This window comes from Morone saxatilis, unplaced genomic scaffold (assembly GCF_004916995.1).
Source record: "Morone saxatilis isolate NCDOM2014 unplaced genomic scaffold, NCSU_SB_2.0 Contig3, whole genome shotgun sequence".
Classification (NCBI taxonomy): domain Eukaryota; kingdom Metazoa; phylum Chordata; class Actinopteri; family Moronidae; genus Morone; species Morone saxatilis.
This window is the reverse complement of record NW_023339873.1, coordinates 4,967,706-4,992,107: the sequence shown is the minus strand read 5'-3', so window position 1 is coordinate 4,992,107 and position 24,402 is coordinate 4,967,706. Positions and strand designations below refer to the sequence as shown.

General features: G+C 40.4%; 1 protein-coding gene across 1 annotated transcript in view; it reads left to right on the top strand.

Annotated features, from left to right (window-relative positions):
• slc8a3 (solute carrier family 8 member 3) overlaps positions 1–24,402 on the top strand; it is a 109,672-nt gene that overhangs the window by 5,542 nt on the left and 79,728 nt on the right. Inside the window, 1 exon segment of the mRNA XM_035673522.1 lies at positions 2,796–4,663. Within this exon segment, the coding sequence (XP_035529415.1) occupies positions 2,883–4,663 (1,781 nt within the window). The 5' untranslated portion in view covers positions 2,796–2,882.

The following is a 24,402-nucleotide window of genomic DNA, read 5'->3' as shown; positions in this document are numbered from 1 at the left end:
TACAAATGACGTAATAAAAGTATAAAATATGAGAGTTGATTTTTCCTTCCCCTTGTATATCACCTAACAATTAAATGACCAGTCATTTAATCATTCCCATCCCCGGGTTGTAACACACAGAGAGGCTCTCCAGCCTTTAAATTCTGGATGCTTCATCTATTTCTGCCTCATTGCAGTTTCTAGCCGCCATGCAATAAAAAAGACAGAGAGAAGCTAGCAGGTCAGCAGTGCTGCTCTGATTCTAAAACAGGGAGAAGCACTTCTCTTAAGCCTTCCAGTGCCTTCAAAAATGTATTCCTGCTGTCAGTTTTACAGTTTTTTCAAATAAAGGTCATTTACAGTACACGCTGATGGAGGATTGTGAGTGTAATTTGAGCACTGCACACATATTCTTCATTCCTAAAAGTTTACTCTTGTAGATGTGTTTCTGTGGGGAACTTTCAGGCTGATACAAAATTCCAAATAAATGCAAAATCCATAATTTTCAGACTCAACTTTTCTCTCATTAAGTTACAACTTTGTCACTCAATTATTTCCCTGTTGTTTTTGTTTGTGCTCAGCGCTGTCAGTTCTCGCAGGGATTGCATAGCTGGCCCTTGTCCATGTAAATGGCTCTGCTGATTCAGTTAAATAGAAGTTCCTTGTCTCCTGCTTCTGCTGCCGTTTGCTGTCATCCCCTTTTCTATCCTCCAGATCAGTGTGCTGCCATGCAATCAACATCTTTTTTTAACATCTGAAGAATTTCCTTTCAAGCTGAGATATCCTTTATTTTCGAAGTTTTATCGCCTCTAAAAAATTACTTCTTGGAATGACATATCTTTCTGAATGTTATTGAGGTTATGATCCCTCAAAAGACATCATAATAATACTGTCAGTGATGCAATTATGTGTACCTATGAACCATTAAATTAGAAATATTAGGAATAATTTATTCCAGAACAGATTAATTGGTTTTGCTAATGCCTGAATTTCCACACAAGATAATGACAGAAACTTTGGCAGTTTTTTGCAGACATTGGGTGTGTGTTGACAGACAATATTTGGCATTTAAACTGGTGTGAGTGCTTTAAATATGCCAGCTCCTGTTTGACTATCCACACCTCCATTGAAAATGTTGTCAGACATCCAAACTGGTCAGTGGTCTGTCTGGATGATAGATATCATTTCTAAAAATGTCACCTGGGAGTTGAAGTACTCCAGCGTAGAGATAAGAGTTATATCAGATAAGAAATCTGCATTACACAGAATAACATATGCCATTTAATAGATGCTTTTATCCAAAGTGCCTTAAAATGCCATGAGTGCGTACTGTACACATTTTAGTGCGGGCGGCCCCAGAGGTAATCAACCCTTTAACCAGGAATCAGAACACAAGAATGCACTTTTAGGTACAAAATGTAGAAAGACTCAAACTACATTTAGCTCAACAAAAGCAAAAGGAAACAAGTGTGACAGTTATAAGAAATTGTAATCCTCCAGTGAATTCAGGACAGAATGATTAACTTACGCAGTGTATATCTCTCTGAAGAGATTATTTTAATTCAGACTTAACTGCCTGTGAGACTCATGGGCCCAAAGGTGTGGTGGAGGCTACAGAGAGGCCCCACCCATTCTCCCAAAACACTAAATATTCCCAGGTACCACTGAGAAGAAAGTCTCTGAAATAAATCCCCTGTGTTAAGTCTTAAAGTAGCTCACATCTTCTAAGTTTGGGTGGTTAACTGTTCCTTATGCCCCCATTGCCTCTGGCCTCAGCTGTTAGCATCAAAAGAATTGTCAAGTCCTATCTCATAAGAGCTGAAGAGGTGCATAAGATGCTTAGCCTGAGCTTTTATGAATTTGGACAATGTCTGGATTGTTAATGTAACGCCGCTCACTCTTGTGGAAGTGGTAAGTGTGCATTTAGGGCTCAGTATATAATGAATTTGGACGGGACATCTGTACCCTTTGTTTCAGTTTGCCTCTTGACGGTCTCCTGCCTCCCCTCTGCTGTTTTTTTGCCAATGCGACATTTTGGACAGTGCTTAGTTTGGCAACATTGCACGCCTGCTGAGCGAGCTGTTTGGTTCAGAGCTGTGTATTACCCCTGAGATTTCAGACAATCACGCTCACATCCACATTATTGGGTGCACGTATCCACATCTAAACTGAAAATAAACTTTATGATTGGATATGAGCCCATAAGCTATGATTTTATTAAACAAATGTTATCAACATTGTTCACATAGTGGTTTACAGACCTCCAAAAATAGGGAAGTATTTTCAAGCCCGCCTCTCAAAGATAACATAAAGGTCTCATGACTATGCTGTTTGTAAAGAAGGAAGCAGAAACTCATTGAAGTCCTACAGAAGGATAGTGGGATAATTTGAAATTCTTTTCATGCTTTAGACAGTGTTTCTCCCTATGAAAATGCAAACACACAGTCTTACACACTTGTACTATTATTACTCTTCAAACATTCAAGCAAGCATTTAAAACAATGTTAAAGTACCCCAAGGTTGGATAACTATTCCATTATGTGATTACATTAATTATTTAATCATTATGTGACTAAAAAATGAATGCAGTGTAAGTATGTTTAATAAGTAATGCATTAAACATGTAATAATAATTATTTATTAAGCAATAGATGCATTTATCTATCTAGTAAAAAGATGCAAAGCAACATGATGCAATTGTTTCACCACTGTTGTACCTATATGAATGTTTTTATTATATGAGAGTAAACGGTCTGGTATTAAAGATACAATATAACATCCATTAATTCTCTGTTAATTCTGTCTGTTGTGTTTAGGTGGTGGGTGGAGAAAAAGCACAGCCCAGTGCTGGATCTCAGAGGGACTGTCAGTGTGGTAAGAACCCTTGAGAAGAAGGAGGGTGCATGGAGGGTTCAAGGCCTGTAAAGCCAGGGTCGTCAGCCTGCCTCTGGTTGGGGCTGGTGTCTGTGGCTGTAGCCTTCCTCTGTACAGAGGCCCGGACCACTCCGAGCCCTCTGCTCAGCCCCAGCAATGCGACCTGCCCAGGAAACTCCAAGTGTCATAAAGGAATCATCTTGCCCATCTGGTATCCTGAGGATCCGTCCATGGGAGACAAGATCGCAAGGGTCATTGTGTATTTTGTGGCAATGATCTACATGTTTCTCGGAGTGTCCATCATTGCCGACCGCTTTATGGCGGCCATTGAGGTCATCACCTCCCAGGAGAAGGAAATTGTCATCAAAAGACCCAATGGAGAAACAACCACCACCACGATCCGGGTTTGGAATGAAACAGTCTCCAACCTCACCCTCATGGCCTTGGGCTCATCCGCCCCAGAGATTCTGCTCTCTGTAATTGAGGTTTGTGGACATGAGTTCAAATCTGGTGAGCTCGGGCCCGCCACAATTGTCGGCAGTGCAGCTTTCAATATGTTTGTCATCATTGGCCTCTGTGTGTCTGTCATTCCCCAAGGAGAAGTACGCAAGGTCAAACACCTCAGAGTTTTCTTTGTCACTGCAGGCTGGAGCATCTTTGCTTACATCTGGCTCTACATGATTTTGGCTGTGTTTTCTCCCAACGTAGTCCAGGTCTGGGAGGGTCTAGTCACACTGGCCTTCTTTCCCATATGCGTACTCCTTGCCTGGGTAGCAGACAGGCGACTGCTCTTCTACAAGTTCATGCACAAGAAGTACCGCACCGACAAGCACAGGGGTGTCATCATCGAGACAGAGACTGAACGCTCCAAGGGAATTGAGATGGATGGCAAGATGGTCAACTCTCACTTCATGGACGGAGGTGCAGCAAGCAACCTTATTGGTTTGATTGAGAGCAAAGAGGTGGACGAGTCCCGGCGCGACATGATCCGCATCTTGAAAGACCTGAAGCAGAAGCACCCAGAGAAAGAGTTGGATCAGCTGGTCGAGATGGCCAACTACTACGCTCTCTCGCACCAGCAAAAGAGCCGTGCCTTCTACCGCATTCAAGCTACACGCATGATGACAGGCGCAGGAAATATCCTGAAGAAACACGTTGCAGAGCAGGCGAAGAAGAGTGCCAGTGTGCAGGAGGTGCATGTGGAGGAGCCGGAAGAGTACGTGTCTCGGATTGCGTTTGAGCCCGCTGTCTACCAGTGCCTCGAGAACTGTGGCGCCGCCATTCTGACCATCACCAGAAAAGGTGGAGACATCAACAAGACGATCTACGTGGATTATAAAACAGAGGATGGTTCGGCTAATGCAGGGGCCGACTACGAGTTCACAGAGGGTACAGTAGTGTTCAAACCAGGAGAGATGTTCAAGGAAATAAACATTGGCATCATAGATGATGACATCTTTGAAGAAGACGAGCACTTTTTTGTGCGGCTCAGTAATCTGCGTGTCCTGGAGACAGAGGACGAGGTGCTGTCCGCCAATAGTCTCCCGTACCCAAAGGCCATGCTGGGCTTTCCTACTGTGGCCACTGTGACCATTCTGGATGACGATCATTCAGGCATCTTCACCTTTGAGAGCAACTCAGTGCACGTCAGTGAGAGCATCGGTATTATGGAAGTGAAAGTGCTAAGGACTTCTGGAGCAAGGGGGACGGTCATTGTGCCTTATCGCACCCTGGAGGGACTCGCCAAAGGAGGAGGGGAGGACTTTGAAGACACCTACGGAGAGATGGAGTTCAAAAACGATGAGACCTGGTAAGACAGCAACTCTTTTTTTCTCTTGGTTGTGGGGAAGTTGCTTTTTATAAATGTGTTGTTGGCGATTTATTATTGGCTACTGCCTGATTTTTAATTGACCAAGGTTGCTCAAAATTAAGTGCATTTAGAAGTCATAAATATGTTTTTTTCTTTGTGTGCTTGTTTTTGCATCCTTGTGATTTGTCTTTCGTTTTTGAATTGCAGTTTGATGGTGATAAACTGTCAAGAAAGGATACATTATACATGATATGATAGCTAGCTTCAAAGCTATTCAGCAGTCTGCACGATTCGCGTCTCATTTAGTGATGGCTTTTGATACAAAGATGTTGTCTTCTTTGCCTCTTGACATAATTTAATTTAGAACATACTTTGGTAACCTATTTATGTGCTGTTTGCACTCATCACTCTGTGGATTTCAAATGCTTCTTTCTTTACATGGTTAGACAGCGTGTACCCTCTCATCTGTTTGTGCACTCTATATCCCCTTGTTTTCCTGTCAAGAGATTTTGCTCTCATCAGAGCGCAATCCTGTGTGTTGCATGCAATAGGGATTCAAGTTTGGGATTCGTCACACAACTGTGAAAACAGGAAGTCCTTAAGTAAGCCCTCCTTGCCTCTCTAATCCCTGCTGCTTTTGTTTTGTTGAACTCTGGGTTTTTGCTCTTTTTATTATTGTTTCTATGTCATGTCTTCTTCAACAAGAAAGCTGTTTGGAAGAATAGAAAGAAAATTACAACAACAAAGATCAAAGGGCCAGGCTCAGGCCCATTTGATATTCTGTACATGGCAGTCTTTTAGGTGAGTAGGCAGACATATGTCATGATGAGTGGAGGTTTGATTCCTTCTGGGGGCAGACATGCTAAAAAAGCTTGACGTCTGGTGATAAGCATATATGAGTAATAGTGATGTTTTATGTAAATTGCGTATGTTGTGTAGCCTTGTCAGCTGTACCATCTGTGTGCAATACTGCGCTACAAAACACATAGGCCTACAACTGAGTGGGCATATTTGGCTGTGTTGCAATAATAGCACCATACTATACTGTAGTACAAATAGTATCGGGTCCCTGTATAGTATAATACTACAGCCTTTTGTCCCATGCATGTAAGGCAGTGCTTTGGGATACTGGCATGTGTACAAAACTGCGCCTCTTGAGAAATATTGATTTGTTTATTTCACAGCTTGCATCTGCTTGCATCTTACACATTGGTCTGCAGGCACTGAATCAAAATAACATGCGTCTGTGACATCCCCTTCCCCCACCAATCAGGACCCTCTCAGCGTGATGTGGCTCATTGTCAGGGTCTGTGCTCCAGGGTTTCTTGTTCCTGAGCGCTAAGGCAGCCCAGGAGACTGGCGACAGGGGAATGAGTGTTGGGGTGATCAGCATGCTCTTGGGGCCTGCTGAGCTCTCAGGGTTTTGCTTGACTTATGTTAGAGACGCTTTATGAGCCGGGCCTGAAGTTTGCTGGGGGAGTCGAGGGGAGAGATGTGGAAAAGGACTATCATTATGAGACTGCTGTGATGTTGTTGGCATTGTGAGGGAATGCTGGTCTATCGATCTGTTCATTGTGTTGCGCATCGTGCTGCGAGTTAGATGTTCTTACAGTGCAGCGCTGCTCCTTTGTGAGAGTGCACAACTTGACATGCTGTGAATTGATAAACGCTAGTAGTGATCTGGGAGAGCAATCAGATTGTATGGTCAAACTAGTACCACTTCAGAGCATTTCAATGTAACAGCAAGGACTCATGGTGAAGAGATTATAATTTTTATTCATCTTACATTTAAGTAAAAAATTTGAGACACTGAGTTGATAAATACTAGTTATCTGATTTGTGATCAGACTTTATGGCCTAGTAACTATTGCTTCAGAACATTTAATAGAAAACTAGGGACCCGTTTTAAAGCTCCAGTCCCCCTCTTATTCAGTCAGTTCTCTCATCATACATTTCATAAACTGAAAAATATTGACACTGAATAGATAACACTAGTAATCTGGAAGAAGAATTGGAATGCATGTTCAAAATAATTAGTGTTTTAAAAGAACAGTTTGTCCTTTTTGGAAATATTCTTTTAAATCGCCCTCCCTGCTGGGAGTTAGATGAGAAGATTGATACCACTTTTCCCGTCTGTAAATATGTAGCAGGAGCCAGCAGCTCTTTAATTTATCTTAGCATAAACACTGGAAACAAATAACGTATTGATTAATGAGCGTTAGAAGTGCTGGTAGGCGGATGTTACCGTTGGACAATGCCAGGCTAGCTCTACCCCTCTTTTCCCAATTAGCTAAGCTAACCAGATGTTGGTTGTGGCTAAATGTTTAACAGACAGACATGAATGAGAATGGAATCAAAATTTAACTCTGAGCAAGGAAGTGAGTGTATTTCCCGAAATGCAAAACTATTCCTTTAAACCATCTCAACCCAGGGAGTAACCGTACGAGGAAGATGTATGCATATCCTATATTTATTCTATTTATGCACTGAGGATGTGAAGAATTATTATTTAATCAAAACAGTGCCTGTAGATGAATTGTTAGGTTGAAAGGTTGAGGTTAAGGGCTGGGCCAAAGGTGTCTGACCTTTAATCCTTTTACCAAGAACTAAAATCATATTGTTGCTTTTAAATCAGTTGTAAATGTAAACTCTGTTTTTCAGTGACATTTCAAAGAAAAGATTTTGCGCTAACAGAGAAAATATGATATGATAACTAAATAATAAGCGTCAAAATCGCCATCTGTGGAATAAATGTCAAGGAAATCGTCTAGTTGACATATGTACAGTCATGTTGACAATGTAGAGTTTTATAGTCCACAATGACGCACGGGGTAGATAGTAAACAAGCGTTTTACAGCAAAAGGACAGCACAAGACATATTGTGGATATTAAACTGAACTTACACAGTCAGTGTTGATTAATGTACTCGCTATAGAGTAATGATAAATGTTATATGATTTCTCAAAACATACAGGACATTATTCAGTTGAGCAGTTAAAACAATGAAAATTGTTCAAATGCATGAACACGCGCAAGTATTAATATGAAAGTCTTTCCTTCCCCCTTCAGAGACTTTTGGATCTTTTGTAGAAATGGCAGACTGCTGTTACAGAACTCCCAACAAATCTCCAGAAATTTCCATAATTACACTCGGATAGTGATGAATTAGATTTTGTGCGCATCCATAAAAAAGACAAAGAGGAGCAGTGGAAGTGACAGCTTCATCCAGAAGCATACTAGAAGATTCATGAGAACATTTCCATACACAAAACAAAGGGGATGAATGTGTAGAATATTCACTAAAGGCGTAATTACAATGATGTTTCTTCCGCTGCCTTGAAAGCTCTCCTCAGGGTCGTTTTCACGCTCATGACAAGAAAAAATACAGAATTTATTTGCCTCCATTGCCTTCATATTCATTTTCTAACTCTGGTGTGCATTGAAATTGACAAATGTTATGGTTTTTTTTTCTATTTTGCATAGATGTTGAAATAACAGAAGGATTCCCTCTCTGGCACATGGTTAAAACAGTTTTCCTTCTTGCTGCTCATTCAGTGTTAATTGCAACGACTAAATGAGGGCAGAGTGTGCTCCCTGTCTAAAGGCCAAGGGCTTTTTTGATGTCCTTTAGGACAATTAGACCACATCATGCTTCCAGCTCTCATGCACTTCCTTTCCCTCGCCCCTGTTTTACGAGGCATTGACTCTCAATCTCTTTTGACACACTTTGGGCCCATTGTTATCAACCAGAGTGGAAATTTATTACAGTCCTAATCGGGAGCTCTGGAATACATCAATCCAATTCTTAGCCAGACAATAGTTCTCAGCACGAAGGATGAAGTTTAATAGTTTCTTGGTGGCAGATAGTGCTGCCGCTCTGAGTTAATGGCAAGCATCTTAAATGAGAGTGCTTCCTCATCATAGGTTAATTTATCATATCATATATATATATCATAACTTAATCGTTTTGACAATAAAATATCAGAAAACTGTGAAAAATGCTTTTAATAATTTCCAATAGCCCAAGGAGATTTGTTCAAATAGTTATTTATTTATATTTTTCAAACCAACAGTCCAGATGTTATGTTTTATATTAGAAGTGAAAATATCCAGTATTTCACGTTAAAAAAGCCTCACATTTTTTGGAACAGTTTTAGTCCTTCTCCAATGTGATTACTTGCTGTTTTTCTCCAATTATAAACTGAATATTTTTAGGTTTTCAACTGTTTGTTGGACAAATAAGACATTTGGAGACGTCACCTTGGACTCTGAGAAACTGTGATGGACATTTTATCACTACTTTATAACATTTTATATAGAAAATAATCCGTAGATTAATCCGTAGTGAAAATAATCTTTAGTTGCAGCCCCAGTGCTTTAAAAAAACTTTTTAATCCTCTTGTGACCCCTCAGAATTATCTTGAGACCCTGTGTGGGGGTCCCGACTTTCACGTTGGGAACCACTGGAGTGAGTTTGCTTCTGAGAATATTGAATGGCTGAAGGTTGCAGGCTTCTGTTTCCTTTGACCCAGTGAAGATAACACAGCTGTTAGGTGGAGAAGCTCCATCCCTGGGGAGACGGATGTTTAACTAGGCGCTGATGGATTCATAAACAAATGAGTGGTGTGCAGCGGACAGACCAGAATCAGCTAAAGTAATTGCCACTGTGGTCACGCCTGTATGAGCATGACTCTCCTGTGCTTGTAAACCTGTAAACCTATTTTTATAAATAGCATCAGGCAGGGGGGTTGCATTGTGCTCATGATAAGATGCATGGATTTGCCCTTTCACCTGCTATCTCCCCCTCCTCCTCCAGCTCAGGCAGAGCCGTCACCCAACCTTTTTTCCTTAATATCTCTTAAATGTGTCACCCCTCTGGGTGTCATGACTGACAGAACACATGTCCACGCTGATCCTCATCCTGCTGACCACTCAGCTTTTCCTCCTGCCAGCACTTTTGCAGACACCCTGGAATAGACCCATGAGGTTTACCTTACCACCCTGCAGCCAGCCCTCGCACACAGCCAGGATCATCTCAAGCTCAGCTAATCATATTCAGTGCTGTACTTCTGTTGTTTTATTCATGCAAGCCTCATAGTTTCTGTTCTCTCAATAATTAGAATGTGTCTTTGTATTTTTACAGTGCCTTGGGGTGCAATCACACTTTGTTTTCTTTGGTAATGTGGTATTTTTGTTTTTGCTTCATTACAGTTTACGTCGCGTTAAAAGGGAACCAGGGCTTGTAAACAAATGTTACACTGACTCACATGTGGCTCTTTTTTTGGACAGTTTTGGTTTTGCAAGATTTTTGCCAACAAGGGATCAAATCAAATTCCAGTTGTTGTAACTTAAGAAAAGCATGATGGACTGCACCCAGAGTGCTGATTTGGTGATGTGCAGACATCTAGGTTAAAACCATGCAAAATTTTGTTTAAAAGTGAGTTTTGTCGAAATCTGAGTGACGTATAATATTTGTTTAAGCAGCATTTAAATATCTATTTTTCATAGTGAAGGAGGGTCTTAATATGGCCATTTAAATGCTACTAAAACAATGTCTTTCACCTCGAAAACAATGTCAGTTTTAACCAATTTTTCAGTTTTTGTCATATGTTTGCACTTGAAGACAAATATGATATGAATTGCTAACAAGACTAAGTCTACAGACATGCAATGGTTGTCTGAGGCACAATGGTGCATTGAGGTAAACACTAACATCAGAATGCTAATGCTCACAATGACAGTGCTAACATACTGATGTTTAGTAGGTCTAGTGTTTAGTTTAATATATTAGATGGTAACCGTTGCCAATTAAGACCAAAAAAAAGCTGAGGCTGATGAAAATGTCATTAGCCAACATTAAAATTATTTTTCTTGGACCATGAATGTGTGTGCAAAATAGGGCTGCATGATGAGGATGTGACATTTGTTAGGGTGTGTACCAAACAAACATTTTTTCTTACATCTGGAAAACAGTATTTGTTTGCCACAGCATCACTGCAGCATTATAATGCTGTTTTGTCACACATTTTACCTTTATCAAAAGAACTGTAGCTTCTGCATTTTTGAAATTGCAATTTCAATAATATTTCAATTAATTGTAGAATTCTTCCCCAAACTTGATACCAATCCATCAAAAGGTTGTACCAAATATCAAAAATGCCAGCCTCAGGGCAGCACTAGAGGAAAGGCCAGGGGATCATCAGTCAGGAGGATTCTGTGGACCATGAATACCTGTATCAAATTTCATAGCAACACATCAAACAGTTGTTGAGATATTTCAGAATGGACAAAACTGATGAAACCGACATTGCCAGGCATAGAGCCACACTTCTGTCATGGCTAGAAACAAGTGAAGTGAATGTGTCCTTAGTGGCAATTACAGGCCATAAAATGGCATGAAATTGTTTTCTGTACCACTAACACTTCCCCCTCTGCTATCATCTTGGATCAGTTTGTTAACACACACACATAAAAAAAAAAAACACACTGACTCACACAGGTTCTAACACATCCTGAGACATACAATACTGGAAGATTCATGAGAACATTTCTTATCTCAGCAAACTTATTGTAGCTTTTACACTTTGGCTCCTGCTTACAATAACTGTACAGAAACACACACGCAAACACACACGCACTAACTCACGCACAGGTTGAGTGGCAATAAATATGCTGGCCCTGCGTTTGTTCCTCCCAGTTGGGGGAATGCAATTAAGTTAAAGCTTATTTATAACACAATTCAGTGCAGGGCGTGTCGCCAGCTCCGAGCCTCCCCCTGAGTGTTTGTGTGTAAATCTGACTGGGGATCATATATTCAGGCTCCCCAAACCTTTGACAGCCTCTCTAGCCTAATAGAGTTAGGATGGGGGTAAGTGCATCAGTTTGACCCATTTGACTGTCAAAGCGTTTAGCTACAATGTTTTAACAAATAAACACTGCACTGTTTTATAATTCAGTTCTTTTCTGGAAAAGATGATGCGACGCCTGCTCTTACACAGAGATTGATAGTGCAAACTTTATATAAGTTTGTTTGTAAACTGAGTTATTTTAAATGCTCAGTTGACAAAATGGTAATATTTCACAGACCGGATCCTCTACAGATTTTGAAAGTTGCATTTGAGGGATTTTATATATATATGTCAGCATTTAAAGCATTCAGAATAAAATGTTTTTTAAAAGAAATTAAACAATATACTTATTTATAACATATTTATTTGCCATAAAGAAACCCACTGTAAATGATCGTGAACTCACTTTAGAGGAATGTAAAGCTGAATGTGGAGTGAGGTCAAATCAAAAAATTTGGGATGGATTTATAGATTCAGTTCACCCAAATTACAATTACTTTTGTCCACAGGGGCCGCCAGAATCAACATAAAATGAAAGTTTCTTGTAGAAGCTTTAAATATCTTAACAAATTGGGGAAATTGCAGACATTAATGGTCCCCAAAAGATGAATTCTACTGACTTTGGTGGTTTTCGCTATCCACCACAGGTTTCGTATATCTCAATATCTCAACATCTATTGGATGCATTGCTTTGAAATTTGGCTCAGAAATACATGAGTACACCATGCAGGATGAATTAAAATAACTTTGGTGATCCCCTGGCCTTTTCCTCTAGCGCCATCATCTGCTGAAAATATTAATTTGTCCAGTACTTTGGTTAAAGAGCAGCACAGACAAGTAGATGTAAATCTACTGACATTACCACCAGCCTCGGCTGTACTTTGTATTTAATGGTAATAAGCAAATGTTATCATTCTAACTTGATGAACTAAATTGGTTCCCATGGCAAACATTACCTGTTAAAGATCAGCATGTTAGCATTGTCAATTTTATCATGCCAGCGTGCTGACATTACCATTTAGTTCAAAGCACCACTGTGCTGAGTACATCTTCCCAGCATGGCTGCAAACTCCTAAGTCTTGTAACTGTGCTTTGTATTTGGATGGTGGCAGAAATCTGAGGGACTCTTAATACCTCAGTAAATTAAACCAAATATATCTATCTTTTTTTTTTCTAATTTGGGTGAACTGACCCTTTAAAATGTATTTACCTCCAGAAGATAATTCTTTTCATTTTGTCTTATTTTCTTCTTGCCATCCTGCTGATTGAACCTGATCCAAATCTTTCTTCTTGGAAAGCTTCTCTGTTTTACTGGCGCCGAATCCAAAACTCTTCTGCAAAACACAAATAAAACCTCCAAAACATGTCGTATTCAACACCCTAACATCGGCGGTGAAACGGGACCTGCTTACAGCCGATGTTGTGATCATCCGCAGCCTGAAACCTGAGCATACTGTGGAATATTAGAGATGTTTCTTTAATTAGTGTGAGCTAGTTTGTGAGTAGACAGTTCAAGTACTCTGATGCTGCCTTCAGTCATATCAGATGTGCTGTAAATAGGAACTGCCTGCTGGGAAAAAAACTTTTCATGTCGGCATCCTAGAGGTGACAAGTAGGATATGCTGGAACTTTTTATTGGCTGTGATATCTGCAGCTTGGTTGTGGAAGTGTGTCAACAGAAATGGAAAACCAAGAAAAGTTCACTTTACTTGCCATGTGGAGTAAAATGCTCAGACTGTGGAAACAGTTGTATCATGTCTTTTGAGACTTCCTGGTGACGCTGTGGTGATGTCATCAGGGTTATCTCAGTTCAGGTTTGGATGCTGCGTGTCTTTAACAGAAAGTGTTAACCAGACCGAAAGATAACTCCACCTCTGCTGCTAAAATGTGCCTATTGTGAGTCCATTAACTTTTTGGAAGTGCAATATTAAATCACTGGAGTACCACTTTAAAGATGCACCCTTTTTAATTATAGAGCAAGAAGTCTTTCAGACAAGACATCAAATTAAAAACCAACGAAAATAAGAGCACATTTTCAAGGATTGATTGAATTGATAATTCAGAGCTATTTTTTAAATAAATTTGGTTTATGGACTTTTGGTTGGAAACTATTTGAAGGTGTTAGCTTGCGCTCAGTAGTGACGAGCATTTGAGAAACTGAAAAAAATGACTTAATCCATTAATTAACTATCAAAATAGTTGTCGATAATATTTCTGTCAGTTAATCAACTAATTCTCTCAGCTCTAATTGGGATCTCTTACCAAACTGAGTGCCCCCAAGAGCTCTGTGTCTCCACACAACAATTAATTTAGCTTATATGTAGGTTTGCACTTGAAAGAGAGATGAAGAGTGGTGCATTCAATACAGGACGTTGCTCTCATTTCATTCCCTGCCTGCATGGGTGACAGTCTGGGGTACCAGTGGAGGTGCCCTTCCTGCCCCGGCACCCACATCCAGCATCTGCATACTTTGATAAAGGTCAGTCCTGCTCCACAGCACCTTCCTCCATGCACAGTGCAGCAGCATTAAGACTAGAAATCAATAAAGCTCACAGGGAGAGGAGCTAAGGTTGCACCAAGTATACAATGAGAGGGTTTCTGCAGAAGGCTGCAGATGAGGGAATCTGTAGGCTTTTTAAGCCTTTTTTCCTCTCTGTTGTCTTATTTTTAACGCCTGAAACAATAATAGAAAAGCATATGAAAGGGAAGGGTGTGTTTGCAAATTTTCAAATGTTGAATTGTGATTAGAATGTGTTATTTCGGCTCATGGCACTTGACGTCTGACCAATATACAAAGTGCTTCACTGAGCAACCCTCAAGGCAGACGAGAGTCAGTAAAGATGAATGAATGAATTCGAATGAGTTTTTTTTTCTTCTATTTTTCGTTTTGAAATGAAAACCTTTGGTGCTTAATGCTCATTGCTCTCGATTTTTTTAACTACACTTCCCAGAGGAGAGATCTGTCATTCAAACAGTTTAGATAGTACTGGGTCACCTTTTCCAAGTATGATTTTTGTTTGGGACACACTTTTCTTTTCTCTTATTTGGGGTTTTTGGGCTGTTGGTCAGACAAATCAATACACTTGAAGTGGAACTGAAATAAAGTAGTATATTAACTGAAATTAATCAGCAATTTATCCGTTTTGATAGCAGTTTGATAGATGGCAGTTTCTCTACTTTTTATGGTTCCCTTTTCTTTCCTGCTTTTTATGGACTTATATGATAATAAACTACACATCTTTGGCTTTTCAGCATATGTTTTGAGAACTTGTGTTTGACATTGTTTCCTTTTTTCTTTCTGTTTTCTAACATTTTGTTGATCAAAGATATTCAAATCCTATAAGGCTGAGAAAAGTGGTAAATCCTTCAATGTCAATTTTCCTTAGTCTGTTAGTCTTAGCTTGTTTACTCAAGCTTTTTCAGCTATTTCATTACTTTTGGCCCTGTTTCTGATCATTTCATTATATATTCCCTTATAAGACTGACGTGGACTATGAAAAGGAGGGATGGAAGACAAGTTGGGTGGACTCATAACCCTTATCGGTCTTCTAGATAGAAAACACTTTGTTCTCTTTTTGCAGTCCTGTCTAATCCATCACTGGTCTCATCTGGTCCAGTCAGTCAGTCTGTGACATGCATTAGTGCTGTGAACCCTGAAAAGAGCCTCAACTGATACCCACCTCTATTTGCCCTTTGACTCTAGACAAGTGCTGTCCTGTCATGAATTGGTGCATCTGTGCGATTGTGTAGCATTTAAGGAAGCTCCCCATTTAGCCCTCGAAAGTGACACTGTAATTTTTTCCTGTATATGATTTGTGGACTTGACAAAAGACGGGTTTTCGAAGTCAAAGAAAAGGAGTCAGTGGCTTCTTGCTTTGTTCAGCTGTAAATCACAAGGGGGTGCTTGTACCACTCAAAGTTTTTTTTTCCTCCTGTCTTTGATTATCAGGCTTGTAGCAGCCTCCTCTCTCCACTGCCCTCCATCTCTGCAGTGGGGGTGTTCTTTCTCCCGAAACACCCTGAACCGATACTCGCTGTGATCTCACCCCAGTCTTACTCTGTACACTCTCCACGGTCCCAGGGCTACTCTTCTCCTCTCTCTCTTTCTCTGCCTGTCCCTCTCTCCGTATGTCAGGCCAGACCAGCATGCTCTGCGGGCAGCTCAGGGGACCTCCTTTAGGGGGAACTCGTTTCTCCATATTATTCCCAGGTTGCTGCAGCAGAAAATGCACCAGAATGCATCAGTAGTTCCTCGCTCCTCCTTCCCTATCCTATTCTTGCACGTCACCCCCCACACTTCATCCCCTTTCCCATGCCTCCTCTTCCTCCTCCTCCTTCCTTTCTCATCATTTTCCTGTTGGGGCAGCAGCTCTGTGGGACAAAAGCAGGCATGGATCTCAACAATCATGTATCAGCTGTTTTAAAAAAATTGCTTGATTTGTGTTTCCGAGCTAAATTAACTTAGGCAGTGCCTTTCGCTTTGCAAGATGACTTTTACAGAGCAAGCAGGAATTCTGAGATAATTTCTATAAAAGCTACTTTTATTTACAATGTGGTTTCTAAATTTAGATTGGATGTCTGGTTCAGATACTCTTATCATGGCTCCATTGTATTTGCTGAGCAACATCTCCCATCCTAGAAGTCAGTTGCTGATTAATGCCGTTTATGATCAGCCTTTGATGAGCCTGTGTGATGGTATGTCTTAAAGAGAGCGAAGGCAGCACAGACAGATGAATCTCAGAGCGGAAAGACTTGTAATCACTCGAGGGAAATCTTGATTTTGCATCCCTCCCCTTTCCTTAACTTCTTTTTCTCTGTCTGTCTCGACTTTGCCTCCCTGAGGAAAGTCCGATCCCCGAGGCACAAGCCAGACAAATTCGGTGCCTCCAGGACAGAGTTGAAGACAGGCTGCATGCTCAACACATATTGGATGCTTGTGTGTGTGTGTGTGTGTGTGTGTGTGTGTGTGTTTTCTCCCTGATGCATCTGTGCCAGTGGGAGAGAAGGGTTCACTCAGGAGAGGAAATGGGTCTTTTGTGTTCCTCCTAATCCTCCCTGTTGATACTCGAGTGGCAGACTTATTAGGCGACTTATGCTTGCAGCAGGGGAAGGGTTACTCTCAGGGTTTTTTCCACACTCTCCTGGATGATCATGTTTACATCACACTCAAAGCGGTGGGTGCAAAAGGAGGGGTCCTTTATGCCGAGTGCGCCACATCCTTTAAGAGGTTGAAAAATGAATGTGGTAATAGCTGAGCAATCCCTCCCATTTACGCTCACGACAGGGGGAACGCTGTCTGATAACTTCGAGCCCCGAGGATTTTGGCAGACAACACAATACAAATCATGGCAGGAGAAGTTGAGCACAGGATGATGTTCATGGCGTCTTGACAGGGGGACGTAAGCAAGAGCAGAGGGAGGTGTAAACAAGCCGAGGTTAAAGGTTAGCCCAGAATTCTGCAGAACAGGAGGAAGATGCCCCAAATCCAGCAATCTACAGCAATATTTTTGTCTCATCCCACTTAACTTTTAGCAGTATATTTAGGTGGATTTCTATTCTTGTCCTTGCCGAGCTTTGATGTCAGTTTTGTCTCTTTTGGGATGCTTTTTGAAATTCCCTCTGGGTTTCTTGTCTCACCTGTGGAGTTTATATTTCTGTTCCTCACTCGTGTTATGTTTCTTTAGCCTTTGCTCAAAAAACTCAACTTAGACCGTCTTAGCCTTCAGAAGGTTTATGTGCTTCACCTGCACCAGATCTGTTTTTATGTGTTTGGCTTTGAATGCAGGGTTGTCAGGTCCACATTCAACAGCAACTGAATCTTCAATGTATATCAGTAGAGATAAAATGTCTGTTTGTTCCCCCTCTGTTGTGGCTCTTGTTGACTCCTGTTTTTGTCATTGTTTGCAACCTCGATTTTTAATCTTTTTCTGTTTTTTGTTTTTTTAAACAGCTCTCTGGGTTATTTTAGTTTACCTATGGAGTCTTTTATATTTTTTAAATAAAATAACATCACAAGAATCCAAGACCTCAGATTTCTTCCCTTCCCCTGCAGCAGGTGTTAAACAAGCTAGGATGTATGGAGTCTACATTCAACACAATTTGCATCTTGAGTTTCTGCTTGCCGGTTGCACAGCAAAAAAATATTTTATCACTGCCTTTCTTTCCATACTTCAGTCTCAGAATCCTTATTCTCTTAAAATTAGAATCAGAATGAGTTTTATTGCCAAGTAGGTTTCACATACAAGGAATTTGCATTGGTGCATAAGAATAAATAAGTATAAAATATAAAGAAAGATAAAAAACAAGTACTGCAAGTCAAGAAGCATAATTAGAAAACTGACAATAAAATATGAAAGAATATTATAAAATATTTACAATATAAGTTTTCTTTAAAAATGAAAGAGCTGTATAGTTACTGACTGGGGAATGTGCAAAAGTTTACAGTATGAAGTATAAAGAATATTTGCAATGTGCAAGATGGTAATCCAAAAAGATGTGCAAAATGTTCAAAATGTGTTGATTTGCATTTGATTTAAAATATTTTGCAGCCCTTAAAATTATTTGACTTGTTTAAAGAAAAAAACACTTTAAAGCTGCACTTGGTTAACTTTGTAAAAAGTGAAAGTTGTTTTATGGCCCATCAGATGAAACCTAGTGACTAGTTGGTGAACATAATGGAACAATGGAGCAGCTTAAAGAGCCAGATATTTTTCTCATAAATTGGTGGTGACCAAATCAAAGCTCAAAGGAGAGTGAATATTGGAGCTAAACTGATGCTGTTGTATGTGCAATTGTTTGCTAACATGTTCGCCATAACAACTTTTATACGGTGATAGATTAGTGGTTCTCAACCTTTTTTGGTGTTTGGACCCCCAAATTAATACACATCAGACTGCACACCCGTATTTGATTAAGATGTAGTCTCCCCGTCTGATAATTTATAAGTTATTCCATAACTGTCTGTACTGTAGATTGGCAGATTAACAGTGAAGAGTTTGAAACCTATAAGCAGAATAGTTATCCTTATACATCGTCTCATTGGTCTAACTTCTAGTCAATAACAACCACATGTATGTAGGAAGGCCAGATATGCTAGAGGTCTGGTAATGGAAGTGGAGGGTGGGTATGGAGGAGCATGGTCAGTTTGGCAAACAAATGTGCCCATGCTGCCCCTCTAGGGTCCAGAGATGGGTAGAGCTGTCATGTTGAGGGAGCTGGCGAAAGATGAAGAGGTTACGCTGCTGGGATCACAGCTCTGCCAAGGCCCCCGGGACCTCTTTCTCTTTACAACACTCAACCTAATCTCCGCCACTATCGGCCCTTTCATTTCCCTCTCCTTTTCTTCTTTTCATGTTCTTCTGTCTCTTATCGTGTCGGGGGCCCTTGTTCCTGGCTCGCTTTAGCTCTTTTCCTCCCTCTTCGCATTTTATCTCTCCTAGCCTATTTTCAAGCAACCTTTCTTGGATTTTTCTTTCTATTTTCTCTTCATCCTTCTCCCCTTTATCTCAGCCTTAATTTATTTGCATTTGAATCGTTCTAATTCCATTTCTCCCCCCCCCCCCNNCCCCCCCCCACGGTTCATATTTATTATTTAAGCCCTCAGCAGTGCCTCCGTATGTGCTTTCCCCTCTTTATAGATGTTGGCCTACTTCTGTCTCATCCTGTAATTGCGCATTGGATTGAGAGTGTCACAGCACTGGGACTAAGGTGTCAAATTTGTGTGTTCCAACTGCTAATGTACACTTAGCAAAATGCATAATTTCATCATCATAGTAATAATATTCTGCTGTATATTTGATGGATGACAGTAAGTGTGAGGTTACTCACATTAATAGCATAGCATCATCCAGTCACGAGAAAGCGTTAGCTTAGCATAGTAGCAATTGCCATCTCAGCTTTTCACTTAGTGGAATTCACAATTCGGTGTGGTTGAACTTCTTCTAAAACCCTTATTTAAATGTATTACAGTTTAAATCTGGTTCTTTTTGTTTTGTCTTGTGTCTTTCTCAGTTCTGCACATAAAATGAAAAATTTAACAGGAAATAAAACTGCTGACACGTGATGTGCTGGATACAGCTGGATACCGTAGTGCAGGCTGTTCCCAACCTGTACGTGCAGGTTATTTTTGAACTGCAGTATTTATAGGGAATAAAACCTTCCTAACCTTCCAGACCAATACCAAAGGAAATGAGAGGGTGTCATTTCTAGATGTAAACTCCAAAAAATACATTTGCCTTCCTGCATAGTCATGGAACCTGTCATGTTAGATTTCATCCAACTCAATGTAGCAGCACTCTTCAACATGCCACCAACTGAGGCAGCAACAGGGCAGCGGGGAGGAGTAGGTGGTGCAATAAAACATGCAGGCAGCAAGAAGCGATGGAGACAGATAAAGAGGGAGGGAGACAGATGAAGAGGGAGAAGAGACGGAGATGGCGAGGCAGAGAGGATGAGCGAGAAAGCGACAGCATCAGAGGGAACAAGGTGCAGAAAGATAATGACGGAGACACAAATTGAGAATCAGAGAAAAACACACAGAGAGAAAAGAGAGAAAAATGTGGAGTGCGTTTGAGAAAGAGAGTAAAACAGCATCTGAGACAGACAGGAGAAAATGAGAGGAAAAGAGCAAGTGAGAGACGGAGTAGAAGTGAGGAGTGAGTGAATAAGGACTGAGAGAGAAAATGAGAGCTGAGCCCCCCAGATTTCTGTGCAGCGTGTTGGCAGATTTGATGAGGCTTGACCAGGTGTGGGGAAGAGGAAGAGATGGAAGGGGCCCGGTTACTGCGGATGGGATTGAATTTCCTCACGACAAGCACTGATTATAGTAGCCAACACCGTGAAAATCTCCAGATAAGAGATAGGAAGTCTGGCCAGATCTGTGTGCGAGATCAGCAAGATAATGTGTGGGAGATTGTTTGGTTGAAACAAACTGAAAAAAGTAAAAAAACAATAAGCTGAACACCAGATTGATGCTCCACTTGTTATTTATGTTATTTATACTGCAACTTTTGTCAGACTTTGAAACAGAAGCAGGAGGTTTGGTTCTATAATAATATATCCCTTATTTGAATAAAATTACCTCCTACTCTAAAATAATATCACATTAAAACAAATTCTAGCACTTAATAAGACTTAATAATTAAACCTTGGTTGGCAAGATAACACTTATGTTTATTTAACATATTCATATTTTATAGACTAAATAACAGATTAAATGGAGCGAAGCCTTGAGCTAGCTCAGGCAGAAAACTGCAACATATATCAAATGTACTTGTTGCAAAGCATCTAGCATGTTACTATGAGACCAGGCTGCTATTGCTTACCATTCACTTGGTCAGGATGTTGGTTGTTCAGCAGGCCCTCGCTAAACACATGTTTACACAAACACAATTGACACTTTTATCCCCAATACCTCGCTGCACCATGAGTGCATCTGTTTGTACCACAAGTGGCTCCCGTGGGAAATGAATGCCGTTCGCTTCCCATTGAACTATCTAGGACCGTACCAAAGTGGCTGTCAGGAAAGAGCCAGGTCTTTGAAACCAGAAATAGACAAGCAGCACGTGTTTCTTCTTCTCATTGTCAGAGACCTCAGAAAGAGAAAGCAGTGAGGCTTTAGACAGGCCTAATTAAAACTTCCAATGCTATGAATTCTCTTTGATCTCTCTATGTACCCCCAGTGGATGGGCTTCGGTGTCACATTCCCCTCTGTAGTACTGTCCTATAACCCACTATTCCCTCTTGTTCTAGTCTGGATTTTCCTTTATTGTCATTTTCGCCATAATAATATCTGTCTGCTTTCTGGGGAAGAGAGTTTATAAGAATCAGTTTTACATGTGTTAAATTTCTCTTTCTATTTTTATTGAATTTTTCAGAGAACTTTATCAACATTTTTATTTTATTTTTTACCAGTTTATAAGGAAGACCCTTGGGATATACTTGCAACATCAAAGGGCCATTCAAACTGTAGATCTTTTAACATTAGCTTATGATTTTTTCTCTTAACAAACTTTGTACAATTGGGAGTCTGTGACTTAAAGCTTAGTTATTAGTTTGACATTTTGCTGATTTGCTTTCCACAAAGCAAAAAGTATTTCCAAAAATGTTGATCTATTCCTTTAAAGTGAAAATCACTCGTAAATGTTTATACTAAGTGCAATAAACACATAGCCACCTAGGTTTCTGCAAAATAGTATTAATGTACATTCTCAATAATGTCTTTATAGATTCATTATAATAATTACAACTTTATGAATTTCTGAGTATGTGATAATTTACTTATTGAACTGACTTATACTTTACTACTACTACTTTACTGCATTATAGTAATGATGCTCATTTTTTTTCTTTGTCTGTGCAAACTGGACACTTTAAACTGATTATGTAATTATATTTCAAACTTTACATAATAAGTCTGAATACAAAATCATATTTTGTATTCAGACATTGTATTTCCATGATCCATGATAAACATTTCCATGATTATTTTTCAGGGATCAGATTATAGGAACAAATTGTTCTTTAACTTCTCAATCATCAAAAATAAAAACTGCAATTTCTGTTTGACTTATAGATGTCGAGATCAAAGTGAGCAGAAATGCAGGCATCTCTCACGTCTAACCCCCTTCCTTCATCCTGCACGTTCTCTCCCACTTTCGTTGCTCTGCTTTTTGCGAGCGTCAATCCTCTGAGATATTTAAAACAGCTCGTTTTGAAGCCTGCGTTGTTTTTCATCTATCCTCTTGTGAAAATCCATCCTTTGATGTTTCGACATCCTCAAAATTGCTCTAATTCCTTTTGCCACTATTTATGAAACTGTTAATTGAGCAATTACTACAGTGTCGATCTGTCAAAATTTCCAGTTGTAATGTTATACTGGGTTTTCTTTTTTTGTAGATTAGTTTAATGTGATCCGGTTCCTCATTTGAGTGAACAACGAAGCAGACACTGACAAGGTAATTTGGCGTCGAGATAAAGGCGGAAGCAGACACTTTTTATCTTATGATGTTTGAAGTTTGGCCTGTTTCTGAATCCGCCCAGATTAAAGATGGAGTGTAAGTGTGTGGATAGAAACGTGTGTGTGCGGATGAGAGAGGTGGAGGTGCTCCTCCGTTGATGGGTCCTGGTTAAACATGGTATATCTTGTCTTCAGGAAGCAGCGTGCTGCATGGCAGCCCCGGCTAATGGGAATCTGCTGCCTGTCATCTATGGCCAGGCCATTTCATCAGAATGTCAATAAGGGGAAAAAAAACTAGTATAGAATTTCTGTTGCCTACTGATGAATGCAGCAATGGTCGGAGCAAAAGGAGAACAGAACAAATGTGGTGCCCAAAGGGGAGGGAAGGCCGGCTCCGACTTGGGGGAGATATAGATTGATGAGGGATTGTTCGCTGGGAATGAGATTTCATAAGAAGCTGTAGATTTTCTCCCTCCAGCTGCAGGTATGAAACAGAGTTGTGTCACAAGAGCAGTAATACAACCCCCCATCCACCCACGCAGACCCACACACACACACACACACACACACACCCTGATGTTTACCATTCAGCCACACCGGCAAGGCTCGGCCACAGAGGAAACTCAGACGTTTACTGGTTGTGTGTGTGAGGGCTGATAGGGCTCTTTTGCCTATGACTAATAGATGAAAGCCTGAAAGAACTGCAGCTGAATAATTGAGGTCTTATGTAATGATAATTGTGGCCCATAAATAGGGATTCACCTTTGGCAGAGCACAGACTTCATTTCTGTGTCCCCCTGTTGTGAAACTGAACAAACTGTTTCTGTCTGAGATCTCTTTCTTGGCTAGACTCTCCGTCTCTCCTTCATCTCCTTTTTATGTCTCTCTGCCCGTCTTTATGTCTTTCAGGTTTTTTTCCGTCTGTCTCAGTCTTTGTCAGTTGCACACAGACACACACAGGCACAAGTGACAGTTTCAAAGCAGTGCCTTGTGGAAGAACCGGTATTGAACAGGAGCCTCAGTGAGATTGGTTGCTTTAATTGCTGTCAGAGGCAAGATGGGAGTGGCAGCGAGCTGGAACAGCTGAAAGGTTTCATTCCAAAATGCTGTATAGCTGTTAAGTAAAAAACTCTCGCCACCTCACCATCAAACTCACCAGCAATGTTTAAAAGCACAGGAGGAGTGTCTCTGAACAAAAGGGCGGGTCTAGAGGGGTGGCATGGGATGACTGCTGCCACCCCATAAAGATGCCTGACCACCCCAGCTGCCAGTTTGGTGTCAAATGCTGTCAAATTTAACACATTGATTTTGTTTAATTTAAAAAATAACATTTAAAAAAACGGAAAACAAAACATTTAATTTAATGGTCTGTTATAGCCACATTTTAGAGTGTAGGATTTATTGGCATCTAGCTCCCTCCCTTTCCAACTGTGAGGGAGAAAAATATAAGGGCTTGAAATGTGCAAAAAACTAAGATTTGGCACTATCCAGCTGATGTTTGGTTTGTCCATTCTGGGCTACTGTACAAACATGGCGGTTCAACATTGCGTCTGTAGATAAAAATCATCCCTACCCCTGCCTCCTGCCACAGACTCCGACCGGTCACCCCTCCGCCTCCCCTTCAGCATCTGACATCCCCCACCACCACTCACACACTCTGAACTCAGGGACTGCACATTCCACTTTCCCCTGTTTATTTGCACTACACCGACAATACTCACTTAACTTTTTCTGGTAAATACCCCAAGTGCCCTTGACTGTTGTTTGTTTATGTTTTATGTCTTTTTCCTATTCACCTTATTTGATTAGATACTGTGCACTAATTTATTTATTATTTTTTTTTGTATACTTGAAGTGTTATTTTTTTATATTGCCTGTTTGCACCGGGGTTCATTTGTACAATACCTTAAAAAATTAAAATGAAAACCTCCTTC